At 51.6% G+C, this 14,683-nt stretch overlaps 6 protein-coding genes across 6 annotated transcripts; 2 read left to right on the top strand and 4 right to left on the bottom strand.

Moving 5' to 3' along the window:
* Positions 1-112: 112 nt before the first annotated feature.
* On the bottom strand, positions 113-1,518 carry HETIRDRAFT_122018 (uncharacterized protein; the record flags this gene model as incomplete). Its single annotated transcript, XM_009543295.1, has 5 exons — positions 113-256; positions 381-456; positions 556-704; positions 791-871; positions 934-1,518. The coding sequence occupies 5 exons, from the start codon at positions 1,516-1,518 to the stop codon at positions 113-115; spliced, it is 1,035 nt and encodes a 344-aa protein (XP_009541590.1).
* Positions 1,519-1,706: 188 nt separating this feature from the next.
* HETIRDRAFT_469948 (uncharacterized protein) lies at positions 1,707-3,015 on the top strand. The gene is made up of 4 exons (XM_009543294.1): positions 1,707-2,119; positions 2,235-2,310; positions 2,382-2,623; positions 2,678-3,015. The coding sequence occupies exons 1-4, from the start codon at positions 1,757-1,759 to the stop codon at positions 2,897-2,899; spliced, it is 903 nt and encodes a 300-aa protein (XP_009541589.1). The 5' UTR covers positions 1,707-1,756; the 3' UTR covers positions 2,900-3,015.
* Positions 3,016-3,648: 633 nt separating this feature from the next.
* HETIRDRAFT_407264 (uncharacterized protein) lies at positions 3,649-5,551 on the bottom strand. The gene is made up of 6 exons (XM_009543293.1): positions 5,156-5,551; positions 4,938-5,018; positions 4,776-4,879; positions 4,596-4,706; positions 4,145-4,519; positions 3,649-4,069 (listed from the first exon to the last, which is right to left on the bottom strand). The coding sequence occupies exons 1-6, from the start codon at positions 5,298-5,300 to the stop codon at positions 3,848-3,850; spliced, it is 1,038 nt and encodes a 345-aa protein (XP_009541588.1). The 5' UTR covers positions 5,301-5,551; the 3' UTR covers positions 3,649-3,847.
* A 1,737-nt stretch (positions 5,552-7,288) lies between these two features.
* Positions 7,289-7,650, bottom strand: HETIRDRAFT_424421 (uncharacterized protein; the record flags this gene model as incomplete). Its single annotated transcript, XM_009543292.1, has 2 exons — positions 7,289-7,414; positions 7,444-7,650. 2 exons carry the CDS (start codon positions 7,648-7,650, stop codon positions 7,289-7,291), a joined length of 333 nt encoding a protein of 110 aa, XP_009541587.1.
* Positions 7,651-9,326: 1,676 nt separating this feature from the next.
* On the top strand, positions 9,327-11,693 carry HETIRDRAFT_407263 (uncharacterized protein). Its single transcript, XM_009543291.1, has 4 exons — positions 9,327-9,538; positions 9,597-10,122; positions 10,178-10,865; positions 10,929-11,693. The coding sequence occupies exons 1-4, from the start codon at positions 9,364-9,366 to the stop codon at positions 11,352-11,354; spliced, it is 1,815 nt and encodes a 604-aa protein (XP_009541586.1). The 5' UTR covers positions 9,327-9,363; the 3' UTR covers positions 11,355-11,693.
* An 888-nt stretch (positions 11,694-12,581) lies between these two features.
* HETIRDRAFT_424419 (uncharacterized protein) lies at positions 12,582-14,625 on the bottom strand (the record flags this gene model as incomplete). The annotated part of the gene is made up of 10 exons (XM_009543290.1): positions 12,582-12,711; positions 12,827-12,932; positions 12,965-12,997; positions 13,133-13,227; positions 13,446-13,554; positions 13,655-13,822; positions 13,846-14,140; positions 14,167-14,288; positions 14,337-14,405; positions 14,445-14,625. The coding sequence occupies 10 exons, from the start codon at positions 14,623-14,625 to the stop codon at positions 12,582-12,584; spliced, it is 1,308 nt and encodes a 435-aa protein (XP_009541585.1).
* Between the last annotated feature and the right edge of the window lie 58 nt (positions 14,626-14,683).

Below are 14,683 nucleotides of genomic sequence, written 5' to 3'. Positions count from 1 at the left end.
ATTGCGCCCTCCATTGACATCGGCCGAACATCGAACGAGACAGTTTCTATAGCATTTTCCTACTTACCACCGATGCGGGAAACATCCGGACAGGAACACCCAATTCGGTTGCCTATGGTTTGAACCGCGACTCCATACTCATCTTAGCTACCCGTTCGATCTCTTGCTCTGAGAGTCCAAGACCAAGTGGCTTAGGGGCGATAAGAAGTGCGTACTCTCCCAGCATAGAGGTGCGGAAAGGAAGTATGTCATCCGTCTGGAGTGCAAGCGAACAGGAACATGTGGCGCCGAATGAAGAGCCGAGCAATGATGGAAAGGATAATGGTCAAGAAGCAAGCCATCAAGTCATCGCACGTTGACGAGACAAAATTGCCACTCACGCATATAGCGATGGGATGATCGTTCTTGAGATAGTAGCGAATGTGATGGTCCTCAAGGGTGCCCACTGTCTTGCACCTGCGTATGTGTTCGATGCGTTAGTGCCAAGAATACCCAGGAATGACGCCGCAAAGCAGATGTGAAGGATACAAAAGGAGTAAAGAAACTTTCACGCACAGAAGGTTCGATGTGAGACAAATCTCTATACATATCTTGTTCTTGAGCACGATTTCCTTTGCCTCCTCGTTCAGAAAGGTGGCATGACCCAACCTTTTTGGTTCACAGGAAAGAAGCTGCAAGGTCTCCGGCGCTGGATTTTTTTCCGTCTGTAAACCGAATCGTGATCACACGCACCGGCAAAGATAAGAATGTCGAATGACAGAAGGGTCCATAAAGAAAGAAGCGAAGATACCTCTGCAATGTGAAGCGTCACGCCCAATCCAGCCCTTCTGGCAGCCTTGAAGTGCTTGGAGAAAACAGCCATATCTCCCGCCTGATCCAAAGCAAATGAATCGCACAGAAAGATATAGGCATGTGAAAACAATCGTCACTCACCATCGGATCACCACAAAGATCGACACCGACAACCCTCCGGCCCTCTTGCTTTAGTTGGGCAGCCAAACTCACGACCTCCTCTGCCACATCTCCAGTCATCCTCCTGTCTAAGCTCACAACTAACGCTGCCTGCTCATCTGTGTATTTTTCGATTTCATCGAGCACGGTCTCCAAGTACACCCGCCGAGTCATGTGCTCATTGTGTTTAGGTGTAGTCCTAAGCTCTAGATAGGACACCTGGGGCTCATCTCCGCCCAAGAAATGTTCAAGGACAGAGCGAGTCGCGCGGCGCAGGGCAGGTGCAGTTGCAGTGAGAGCATAGATGGCTGGAAAGAGGCCGAAAAAATCTCCGATTTTGTCTAGTCGGACGCCCTCTTGAAGGCGCTTAATGCCTGCACTTACGTCTTCAGAGGGTGTGGACCGAGCAGCTGCGTGTTCTCGCGCTAGGTCTTGGAGAACGGGCAACGGAATGGATCCATTCAGATGGGCGTGAAGCTCAGCCTTTGGAAGACGGTGAAGAAAAGAAATCTGCGATGAGGAGAGGGCTTGAAGAGCCACTCTGGCAGGGCCTGCAATGGGAAGCATCGGCGTGGATTGGAATAGAGATCGACGACCTGATGTTCAGACGCTAAATAATGATCAGTAACATAAAGCGGCCGAGTCAGACCATGTTGACTCCTGCAGACCTTGATCTGATCTAATCGGGAGGGCCTGTTCAAAGCAAGGGGTATTTCCGGACCGGTGCTGACCTCAACGTTTAGTGCAACTCAAGCTGAGTAGACAGGTCAGTCGTATCCTGAGCCAGTTTAGACACATCTCCACGATGGCATCCATTGGGCCATATGTTCCCCCGAGCCTGTCGAATTCACCCGCGGCGCCCTCAACTGCCCCCTCGGTTGGCTTGCTTCAACGATACGAAGAAGAGGAAGAAGAGGAAGAAGATGACTATGCACCTGCTTTACCCCCAGATCTTGCAGCTGCGCGTATTAACGGCGGAGGACCTGCCACAGTGGGGCCCTCCCGACGTATATTCGGACCTTCAATGGGTCCCCAACGCCAGGAAGAAGAGGAGTCTGAGGACGAAGAAGTTGGGCCTGCACCGCTGCCTTCGAGCGCCACGCTTGACCCGCAAGATGGCATTAGAGAGTTCAGAGAGAAGGAGGAGCAGCGCCGGAAACATATCGAGGTGCGCACTTCGCATGAATTGCTGCTTCCCTCGCCGCTTTTCACAACCGTGTGCAGGCGTATGCTCATATACTTATGCGATATCTTCTCTTTTGTGGGCACCGTTGTAATTGTAGGAAGCAGCTAAGCCCAAAGCACTGCAGCGCGAAGAGTGGATGCTTGTGCCGCCCTCGTCTTCCGACCTTCTTGGTAGTAAGTCTCCCGACCATTCTGAAATGGCGTCCCGAATCAACGTTATAATTGCGGATCTGATTTTATAATAGCATTGGATCCCACAAAACTAAGCAAGCCGCGACAGTTCTCGCGCTCGACTGCACCGGCGAGAAAAGTTGATAATTCCTTGTGGACTGAGACACCCGCGGAGCGACAGCAGCGTTTAGCAGACGAAGTGTTAGGGAAGAAGCGGCGTATTGAAAACGCAGACGCTACTGAAGGCGACGAAGACGAGGCACGGAAGAAAAGAAAACGAGATGCTGAAATCAGGCGGGAAGTGGAAGAGCACACAGTAAGACCTGCGGCCCCCTCTAGAGTGCAAGGCTGATGTCCATTGCTATCGCAGCGGAAACACCGAGGCTCGTCGCTCCTCGATGCTCATGCCGACGCCGACTCTCGCAAGAAAAAAGACGACGATGGCGAGGGTCCTCCAGCTATCTGGGACCATTCGCGTGACATGTCGCTGGGAGGGCGATTGATGGACGAGAAAGACCGCCAGAAAATGATTCGAGATGCAAGAGGTCTTTCTGACCGATTTGGGACGGGCAGGAGTGGGGGCTTTTTGTAAGTTAGATCGCTGCAGCTTCGGGTCTAGTTTATGGACAAGCACCGCAAGACATGTGCACGTATTTGTCTTGCGCACTGCTGTATTTCTATGTCGATATATTTATTCTGTTCAAATTGAGGGGGAATAGAATAGCTTGGACAACGGTAGCAGTCCTTTTACCATAGGTTATTGGGAACTGGTCCCCTTGCGGAGATACAACACACTAGCCAGCTTACTAGCCTTCGTTATTGATTGCTGGTATCTAGATTATGGGGCCAGCTGAGGGGCTGACTGGGACGTTGAGTACTGTATGTGATGCGCTGCGTGCCGTACGAGGTGCTTGTCTAGGACCAGTTCGTCCCGTCGGTTCAGTTACCTGATTCGTATCACCTGCCCTGAAGAACATAGGATATATATTTCCTCCTTCCACTTTTTTGATCCCCATCTCTTGTGCTCGGGCATGTACTGTCGCCAGTGAGGTCTTTACCGAGGCACAGTCTTTTGCTGATTGCAAATTACACATCCGAACCCGTCTGTCAGCTTCGGCTCTCAGCAATTTTTGGAAAACTTATTTCATTGTTTCTTTTATTTCACTCGATGAAGATGCTGCCTATTGGCATTGGAGAGGTTAGCAATATCTGTAGTTAGACTTGAATGAAATTGTTCTGCTATTACTTCTGTGTGGTATTGTGCTCCATCTTGAAATGCCTTGTGATTGTTCCTTTATGAGTTTGTTCAAGGATTGTTATAAGTTGTTGATAACAATGATTAGAGGCCGAGGAGGGTATGATATTGTTCAACGCTGCGCATTCTACACGAATTGTCATGAAATGTTTCAAGAAATAGTACGTCGGAGCCATCATGCAAGCCACCAATTACTGCAGTCCATACCAGAACAAATTATTGTGCGACGTAGAAAGGGCAAAGAAAAGATGGCCAGAGGAGTCCATGATGTGCTCTCAAAGCCACTCAGTATCGCTCAGACGATGGTGGGTACCCGCGCCCACCATATCCTCCCTTCGAGTATAACTGCTGTCCGCTAACGCCACCGACAAGGCTAGCGGGGGCTCCATGGTAGTTGCTCGCTGTGTCCTCTTCGAAATCTCTCTCAGAGTTCTGGCCGGCAAGGAGAGGATCCTTGACTTCCCACACAGTAGCCTTGGAGCCGACAGAAAATTCGAGATCCTCGCGCTACACGGGTAGAGATGGTTACAATCGGTTGCACATCAATGAAAATCAGATGAAAACGAGGTCGCGTAGACGCACCGTAATGCTGTCCCAGTACTTATAAACCATCATGACGCTCAAGAGCATGCACAGCGTGAAAAAGAACAGGCCATCGATGTAGTGCTTGATGGCGTCACATATCGTCACGCTGAACGCGAAGAGGAGAATTTGCGCAATGGTGAAGAAGGCAGCCCCGAAGATGATATCACCGATCGGCCATCGGTCCTCGAGCGTGCGGAAGACGAGAACGAGTTGAGACACAACGTAAACGGCAGTGCAAATGAGCGGCCAGAGGATGTAAATGATCCACAGGCCGATCGGCTTCGTGTAATTGAAACTAGCAAACTTCTTGAAGGTGGCGATAGAGACGAAGAACGAGACGGCGAATACAACCAGGCAGGCAATACGAAGTAACTGTAATGGCAAACGAAACGCAAGTCCACCAGCTCACGACGAATGTAAAGGGATAAATGAAGTGAAAGAGACGTACCCATAACGACAGAGGCGTGCCATCCTCTGCGAACTGGAAGCCTACGAACCCATTGATAAGAAGACAACAATACGCCGCGGCTACGAAGCCTGTGTAGACAGCAGCAAACCACTGCGGGGCCAAGGGGCATGAGACCGATGGGGGCGTACCCAAAGAATGGTCCAACATCCGTGGACTTACCGGATAGCTAACGTTTGCAGTGGGTATGATGTTCGAGTCGAGGAAGATTGCCAACAGTTCGATGACGGCGTAGAGGTAGAAGAACATGACGATCTCCTTCCTGCCTGAGAAGATCACTGGATGAGACTCAACCATGATATCGATGTTCGGGAAAGTGCTCACCAACTGCTGTGTATTTACTACGTATGTGATAGATCATTATCGCGGTCATTATAATTGCAACGATATGAACAAAACATGTCGCTAAATGCAGCACAAAGAGTTAGTTCTGCTTCTTGTTCAAGACTGTGTATGCGGGAGACGCGTGAATACACATCTCCTTGCTGTGATGCTACCTGCCCTCTGAATCCAAAAGAGCCAAGCCAAGCCAGACGACTCACAGGGTTGGAAAATCAAGGTGCCTGCAATGTCCACATTTCTACTGTAACACGTGGGCTCGATGCCTTGATCGGTGCCCACGAGTGGGCAAATGACGAGCGCAGCAGTCTGGCAGATGCTGTTGAAGGAGCCGAATTGGACGCCCATGGCGGCCGAGCGGTATAGAAAGAAAAGGCTGAGAAGAGAACGAGTGAGAGGTATCAGGGGGTGGTGAGAGGTAGTGAGGAGAACAGCGTGACGGTCGTGGGGCTCAATGCCCGAGACTTTGCTAGAAAGAAATGTCGACGATGCGGATTTGGAGCTCTTTCCACGCAGCGACAACCAGGTGTCACAAAAAGTGACTTTCAGTCACGCATCCTCTTCAACTATCTGCACACCCGTGCTCGACCTGGTTGACTGGAATGGCGATACTGATGTACTCCCGACTATCCATTGTATGAGTGGGTTCAACCTTTCAATTACTCATTGGATTGCTGGACTATTTCGAGAGCGCTATCACAGAACACCGATGGACATTCGTCTGACAGCAAGGCATCTAACAGTCCAGAATCTATCGAAGCCTGAGAGCATCTGGGACTAGAGACAAGCAGCCCTCCCGCCTTTCACAACTGAAATGATAATAGCTGCCGAGCTGTAAGACAACAAACTCTACGACGCGTTAAGTGCGCAGATCTTGACGTTAGCACAACATGGTACCTCGCCGTTTAACGGCCGGCTGACTTTGAATCAGACCCGCCAGTGCTTTTCTCTATTCTTGGCCTGTATTGATTGGGGTACTGATCGCTTGTATTGTCTTCTTTCCCCTACACAGGGTTCACATCTCCATCCCTTCGTGATGAATGCATGATGCGCGAAGCCGCTACAAAGCCGTTTCAATTCCAAACCTCATTGGGCAACTCATCACGGGTTTTTTCCCGTAATTGTGCATGAGGCTTTTTGCCGCATCAAAGAGGTGCATTATGTTTATGCCCAGTATTTGACTTTTGCGCTCAATCTCCTCTTCTCAGCGCTGAACGGGCGGTTGTATCTCGATGCAGATCACAAAATTGCCATCGTTGACATCTTTTCGGCATGTATATAAAGACGATATCAGCTGTGATGATAGATTATTCTCTATAGATGTCTCGTATAATTGGCGATTTTGTCGCCACAAGATTTAGCTCCCACTGGTAAGCACTAGTATCACAGCCCGAAAGATCCAAGTCAGGTTTCATGTTGCACATCAACCGCCACTCGGATCACCATACCATCTTATTAGACAAAGCATACTGAGAGCCTGAGACCTCACGTATAGTGGCTTCTGATTGGTGTGCTGGTAGGGACTATGCTGCCTAATTGTGCTATACTGCCGGCGAACCCGGTCAACCTCCCTGGGACTGTAACGCCGCTTCGTGTCTTGTGCCACGAGCCAACTGCCGTCCAAGAACGGATATTGACAAAAATGAGACTGCGGCGGGCGACGCGTAAAGTGACGTGTATCAATTAGACACGCATCTTAAGGAGCAAGGTCACAAACGCGTGAACGCGTGAATGCAGAGGTAGTCGGTGCATTTTGCGTTCATTTCCCATGCAGGGTTTCAGCGGACGCAGCCTAATTGCCAATACAACAACTACTAACCTGGTGCCTCTGACAGCTGTAAGGGTGTTATGGCCTCCACTATACCGTCTTCTTCGATGCTTCGCTTGCGAAAACCTCGGAGACGTCGTCTGCAAGCGGGAGTGTCACACACCGCCCACCGTAATTTCCACTCCGTCTCACTGCGAAATGCTTTTGAACCAACTGTGTTTGTTCCAAGAAGTTTGGGCATCTCCGGCATTCTAGGGCCTTCTATAGGACTTGCATAGGCGCGCTAGATCTGGGTTTCAATCGTAATGCCGGCTCCGATGCGTGCCTAGCACCAATTGCATGTCCCCTTGTAAGCGTTGCTCCGGCCATGGGACTGCCATGGGTCGCGGTGTTTTTGACGGGCGGCCATAGCCGATCCACCGCGGCTGGCGAATGAGGTGCATCTATGATCATGATAATCTCGCAGATTCGATGACGCTGTCGCAGGGGTTGTTTGATCCCGGTGTGGTGTGGTGACGACGCCGAGTCGAACGCCGCGAACAGACCCGGAGTCTTCAGGGGGCGGAGTTCAGTTCGAGTGGCGGAAGGCGGCAGTGGCAGCAACAAGGAGATCTAGCTCCCGTATCATGTCGAGAGGCTGGCCGATCCGCGGAAAGCGCAGCGTGGCCTTGACCGCCGCAATGTCATATTCAGCCTGAAGGGGCGATGTCATATACAGCTGACTAATGTCAGGAGCTCCGGGCGAGGAACTCGCGATGAGATCCTCTCCAGATCCTCCCTTAAATCTGCCACGTCGGCGGTGACGCCGTGGGCCAGGAGAAAGGGGCGTCTATTCTTCCCGTATTGCCCAGAGCGAGAGATCAACGTGTTCAGAAGAGGCGCATCAGGGATAGTGACTGTGGCGAGACGCGAGATGTCAGTTGATGGCATCGATATCGCTGTGACAAATCCGAACCTTTACGACATTTTCCATCGGTGGGCGCGTCGCACTCTAGTCGGTGTTGGTGCGTGAGATTACTATTATTACTTCATCGTGCTCGGAGACCGCCGCAGACCGAATATTTTTTTTCGATGTCCTGACCACAACTCTAGTGATTGTCAGACGTACGGGCCGTTGGAACGATATTTATGGGGCATGAGTATTTTTTCTCAGGCAAAACAGATGCTGGAATGTCCTGTCTGACAAAATGTGCCAGGTACACTCAACGGCGTGCAAAAGTCTTGGGACAATTCAAATTTGCGGTAGTCCTCCATTCTTGGTTATGTTAGCCACAATAGGAGACTAGCACCATTTCTAGTTGAGTTTTCTAGCCAAACAGAGGAGAGATTTTAAAACTCCGCGACTCTGAGGCGTCAGCTTGTCAGTCTCCACGGCCTCGCAACGAGGACCGGCAGCCGGATTCATTGGCGAAGAACCCTAACCCTTTCCGGCACTAATCAAGTGGAAGAGCCGCGAGGCTCATCCGATGCCGAGGCGCAGCACTTTGGCAGGCTCAATCCGAAAACACTTTTCCGTGTCTCGCACATACAAATGTATTGGAGCCGCGAGCAGGTACAGCGCTTTGAGGTGGACATCTGGATACGCCGCAAGCTTGAATGGAATGATACTGTACCCTTCGAGAAGGGCATCAATCAATTATCACATGATTATCTGGAAAAGCTCAGTGTGGAGAGAAAGCAAGTTTCGTGGACAGTCCGAGGCCGCAAGGAACAAGACGATATCCATATCAGCGGAACGAGGTGGCGCAGATCAATTTTTGGAAGATGATGAGGATCAACATACGTTCAACTGTTCTCACTAACATTGCTATGGACGTCGCGGCGTGTACACATACACACACACAGCTGTATACTTATACATCATGATAGATAGGGAAGCTATGGTATGGGAATGACCGTATTCTAGGAGTCGGAAACGGAGAAAGCACGATCACGGACATACGAAGAAGATGTGGTATGAAGGTTGAGAGATACAGGAGAGAAGGAGGGGCCGGATTGAGATGTGGTGTCAAGCGGGTTGAGGCGTTAGCGAAAGAGAAAGGCGGTAACGAGGCGAGCCATTCCTGACGAGAAAGCCAGGATTGGAAATCGGGGCCGATTTGGCGTCGGAAGAGACAAAAAGCTTGACGGAGGGCGTGGCGGGACAATTAAGCAGGGGAAGTGGGACTGGGAGGACGACCGAAAGCGGGAGCGTGGGAGGACGAGGATGAGGTCAGCGTCCAGGGAAGGAGGTGGGCGAGGGTAAGGGAATGGGGAATCCCCTGGAAAGAGCCCCCTGCCGTGAGTGCCGAGAAGCGAGGCGAAGTGCGGCGGGGTGAGGCGAGGGGGGATCTGTGAGGCGAAGCGTAGATCTGGAACTGTGCTTGGACGGGGCAGGGCCACCTTCCGAATCCATCTTGAACGCCAACGGCATCGACCACGGTCCCCTGTCTGTCTCTAAGCGGAATATCCACCGCGGAATATCCAACAGTCCTTTTTTTTTTTCAAGCCAACCGAGTCGCTTTCGTCTCCTCTCCCCTTATTAAATCTCACTATGGACCCCAGCTCTCTTCCGATCTTTCTAAAACATTCCCGTCTTCAAATAACATACCGATGGCCCTCTACACTCTTCCCTCCCTTCCCCTCTCGCCACCGTCCTACGCCATGAACGACAATGACGCCCTCCCTTCGCTTCCTACTGAAATCCTCTCCGCCTGGGCTGCATGGCGGCCCACAAAACAGGAGCCCCTCACCCCCCCACTCACCGCCAACATCTCGCGCCGCACACGGAGGTCAAAACCGCAGGCCACCACCCTCCCGCCCATCGCAGACCTCCACCGTACGTCCTGCCTTCTCCTGACGCGTTTCTCGCATGCTCACCGCGCGTCCCCGTCCAGTGCCGCCAATTAACGCGCATGCAGACGCTTCCTCCTATCCTTACATGCCTCCTGTCATTCCTTCGTCGCGCTCTCCGCCGTATCAACACGCCGACGCGTCGTACGCAAAGCCGGCCACGCCTTCACCAACGCCCTCACCACGCATCTCCGATTGGTTCTCGGAGTCCCAGAACTGGTCGTCCCATTTCTTGGCAGAGAAGATGTGCGAGATGATCTGTTACGTCTGGTTCTCGAAAGCGTCCGACGCCTCTCCGCACTCGTCACATCCTAACCACTCCCCACCGCTGTCCTACTTTCCACATCGCAATTCGAAAACAGCATATCTCCAATTCTCTGTCTCTTCTGTCTTCGTCCACTTCATTCAAAAGTTACTCGAGACGACGCAAGTCAGTCAGTCGGTCATCGTCCTCGCCCTACACTATATCTACCGCCTCAAGGCGCGTAATAGCGTCACAATACCTCACCCGGGCAGTGAGTTTCGCGTCGCGGTCGCTGGCCTCATGATGGCAAATAAATTTGTAGATGAGTGAGTTTGAATCTCGTACTCAATGCATTTTTCATCTTTGACACCGAGCTTTCAGCAATACATACACGAACAAGACATGGTCTGAGGTATCGGGCATCGAGTTGACGGAGGTGAACAAGATGGAAAGGGAGTTCTTGTTGGGCATTGATTTTGGGCTCTACGTTGACAAGCAGATATTCGATTCGTGGTTAAACTTGCTGAAGGGTTTGGTCATGGCGAAGGAGAAGGACAGTCGGTTTTGGCGAAGGTTGCGACAAGGTCCGCGCATGGTGACCTCGAAGCCGCCTATGCCATTATCCGCCATGAACAGACATTGGTCGACTCGCGCGCGCTCGACATCTCCTGTTCAATCATCACGCCGACCATATCCCACCTCATTCGATTCGAACGCATCACAGGCTTACCACTCGCCGATTTACATGGACTCCGATTCACCTCTGCGTGTCAATCCGAAGCGCACCGCTGTCGACGCTTTCTCTCCTACTTCTGCCGCATTCGACATTCGCCCATGCAAGCGCCCATCAGGCTTGTCTCTGGACATTCCGAATACGGTGGTTGGGGGCAGTGCACACGCCCCGTCACCTCTCGAGTCGCTCCAGTTCGCGAAGCTCTCGCTTGGGGCGTCTCCTGTGAAGCACAGCACTGGTGAATTCGGAGGAGTACAGCATTCAAGACAGGTCTCGCCTCCAACGCTCGTCGCTGCGTATCGCCTCGATCCGACAAAACCACGACCGTTGCCCCAGGTGAGCTTTCCGCGTGCGCTGTTTTCAAATGTACGATGCTGACATCAACGTTGCGCCCCGCAGAACTTGTACTTTTATTCTCTCGCGTGCTCTCCGTTGGCCGAAGACAGTCGGACACGAAAAGCCCGACTCCGATACCATCAGCCGCCACCGCCCCCATATGCGCCGTTGGGCCAGTCATACTCGACACAAGCTTCTACATATGTCGTTCAGTCTGCGTCCACGAGCCCTCACGACATGTACACGACTCTCCCGCCTGTTTTCTATTCACATGATGGTCCATGGTCTCATCATAATTCCTTCGCACCGGTCCACTCGCAATCGTATGGAATCCCAGCTCCTGCTGCCGATCATCATGAAATGGTGGACAGTTCTGTACCCTCGGCACCCTTTGCGAACGCGGGACCACCCGGCGTGCAGTTCTATCCCCCTCCTAAGCCACCACAGCCTTCGTCCGATTACTACTGGCGCCGTGGCCGCCGCCTATAATTATTGTGTATATCATGTGCTCGGGCTGTCTTTGCATTGTCTCTCTATTTGGGTTTCTTTACGCTATGGGTCGAACTTTCCTGCCCTCTTCTGCATCTCAGCATTGCCTAATCTTATAGTGTATCACACATCACGCATCCATAGTTCGGCATTTGGACTTATTCATCCGGTACACTCGCATCGTCATTAGAAGTTAACATCTGTATCAATCTTTTCACACTTCCCCATCCTACGTTGATGTCCACTGCCACGTACTGTTCGGTTGGGGTATCGCGCGTCAAGTTCGCTTCAGCGTTCCACCCCATGTTCCGGCTGCCAAAATATAACATCATATGCAGCAGGATTGGTCGTGCCAAATGAGGTATCATGATGTTTATAAAAGCAATTCAGAAGGCAAGGGACGCGCATCGCTGTCTGAGCTTGATTTGACTGTTCTTCACATTTCAGGCGCAGGTGGTGCATACAAGAGATTGCTATTAGGGGGTGCTTCTACGATGGGCCTTGCCTTGTAAGTAAGGTTCCTAGCGAAAGGTACGCCCCTACACTTCGTTGCTGTAACTTAGGGTGGTATCACAGCGGAGTCTAGATACGTCAGAGTAATGAAAACCTTGAAGCTAGCGCCCGAATGGCCCGTACTAGTGCACAGGCTGAAATCTTTCGCATATCTCACAGATCCGTCCCAATACTTAGCAATCTGTTCCAGCCCCCGCGTGGCCCTACGATCCGGTCGCTTTTGCATCCATATGCTTGTGGAACACATTCGAATTCGAACTGTCAGGGCAGGGTCATTTGTCTTCGCTACTGGCACAGCCGGGTACGAACAAACGCCAGCATGCGCATTGACGCGGACGACGCAGTCAGGTCTGATTAGATCGTCTTGGAAGACACGCAGATGTCTCCAAATGTACGCGTTCGAGAACTGCATCGATTGGGTACGCTGTTTTCCTCTAAATCTTCTCCAAATCAGGTGCGTATCCACTTATGTAGCACTTCCCTATTACAGCCATCGGCTCAAACATCCAGCGGGATCGCTTTCTCCTTAAAGGGCAATAACACTTCTCGTCTGTTCTCGTACGCTGCATTGCATGTTCGTTGCGGGGGCTCCCTTTATTGGGAACTGCGGTCCGGCAGATTGACAGAGCCACTACGCGGTCGACGTCAACGGCGATGTTGTTGTTGTAGGCAGGTGCGGGTGTTGGTCGGGTGGTGATATTACTCGAAGAATCATCAAAGGGTCTCAAAAGCGCTGCGCCATGGGTGTTTTGATTTCGCACGAGATGATGCATTGACTGCATCCGTCTTACCGTCTTGGCTGACGAAGGCTGGGCTATGATCGAAAAACCTCAATCCCGTTTGACTGTGGAGCAGGGCACATACTCATTGGGGTCCAATAGACATGGAGGATCAAAGGGGGATGTGAATCCGAGACTCTATAAGTCAATCGGACTGGTTCATCCCCATGTTCCACGCACCCGAATGCGGCCGGGATCGCATCTTTTCTTCCGAGACGCGGGGGCATTGAATCCGATCCCGAAAAAACAACGGATGCCCGGTGGGCGTTGGAGGCAAGGAACAAATCTATGGGTGTCGTCAAGGATCACGTCACTCACTTAGGGCCAAGGACCAGCTCCCATCATGGAATTCTGCACGCAGGAGCTGATAGGGCGGTGATTAGTCGATCCCGCAAGATGTATTTGGTTTCTGTTTGCAAATGTAGGCAGTGGAGAGTTCGAACGCGTGGTTGCTCTCAGCCGGTCAATGATGCAAGACTGGCTCACGTAACGGGAATCCGCCCTTGAAATGGAAAGAATGATCCGAACAGAAAGCACCGACTGGACTGCGTTCAGCACGGGCTACAAAGACCCGTAGCGCTCTGGACAGATCGTCAGAATATCGCATACCGCTTAAAAGGGGAATGATGTGAATCTTCAATCAAGACATTGTACGTACAAGGAAAGGTCACGAAGACATGACTTATTGGGAAGCCAGATGAGACAGCAACCTGGACAATAATTGACTTGGCAGGATCCATAGACCCCCAATTATTGTTATAGGTCCGCAGCTTACACGCCTGGTCTACCGTTTCACTACTTTTCAGTGTCGCTTCGCTTTTCTAACGCAGCAACCTCCGCGCGGAGGATGGACATGTTTGAAGCGAGAAAACCTTGCGTGAATTCATACCCCGCCAGGATACCCGTAGCTGTTTCAAACGTCCCGACATTAGCATCATGAACGGCATATTATCAAGGCATAGCTATTCATCTGCATGCGACCGGAAAATCTGAAGGCGTGAGGCTCACCCAGACCAGCGACGATCGCCTTGTTTCTGTTCAGCCCTATACGGGTACCTATGATGGCTACAGGGGTGAGTGTAAATGGAGCAGAAACGGGGTTGGCTAAAAACGAAGTGGCGAACCTCCAAGCAAGCCTGCTGTTAGACCGGCAAAAGCGCCATCCCTTCGAGCGTGCTATCCGAGGTAATCAGACGGACCTTCCAGGGGTTCAGAAGGACAGGTAATTACAGTTGTAGCCCGCGCAACGGCATCTGCGGGGAGATTGGATGTCGAAGGAAAGCCTGGTTGAGCAGACATGGAAGCTGCTGGAAGCTTGGACCGAGAGCTACCGAGAGACTGAGAGTGTGACAAACCGCGACGCGTCGCATCACACTGAGTGACCTCATGTGATCGCGCGTCAAGTTGAGTGCGCGCTCTTCCTCTTCGCCACGCGTTTTCGTCCATCTTCCGCCCCACAATGGCCGCTCGGAACAGAAAAGATCCCACCGCATCCTTCCGGGAAACGTACGACAGCATACAAGGTGGTTCTGAGACTTGCTCATCATGATACATCGCACTAATGGGGCTTGCTTTTCGGGCCTCAAGACCTTCTCGTCAAGATCAAGGCAAACTCTAGCAGAAGCACCAAGGACGCTGAATCCTTGGTCCCACACCTTGATGAGCTCTCAGCACTGTGCGAAAAGCTCACCTTGCGGCATCCCAAGGTCCCACAGGATCTCGCAGACACGCTCGATCGAGAAGGTCGGCTGCTTTATCCCTGGGAATCATCGCTGGGACCTGTCTGACAACAACATACTGTTAGGAACCGATCTTTGGAATTCGGCCTCAAGTATCAGCTGTCCTGGAAGTGATGATAAAGCGACACTTATTTCTGCTGCGCGTATGTTTCCTGTTGCACATTCGTAATTGAATGATTTCGTCTCGAGTTTGACGCCTTGACTTTTCCCATCAGTGAGGTCATCTGGATTTCGCCTCATTGAGGCAGGCCTCCCCCACAAGCTTGAAATCGAAAGTGAACACAATTTTCATCAACTG

The sequence above is a fragment of the Heterobasidion irregulare genome (genome assembly GCF_000320585.1).
Source record: "Heterobasidion irregulare TC 32-1 unplaced genomic scaffold scaffold_01, whole genome shotgun sequence".
Classification (NCBI taxonomy): domain Eukaryota; kingdom Fungi; phylum Basidiomycota; class Agaricomycetes; order Russulales; family Bondarzewiaceae; genus Heterobasidion; species Heterobasidion irregulare.
The sequence above is the reverse complement of the archived record's forward strand: the minus strand, read 5'-3'. Positions and strand labels throughout refer to the sequence as shown.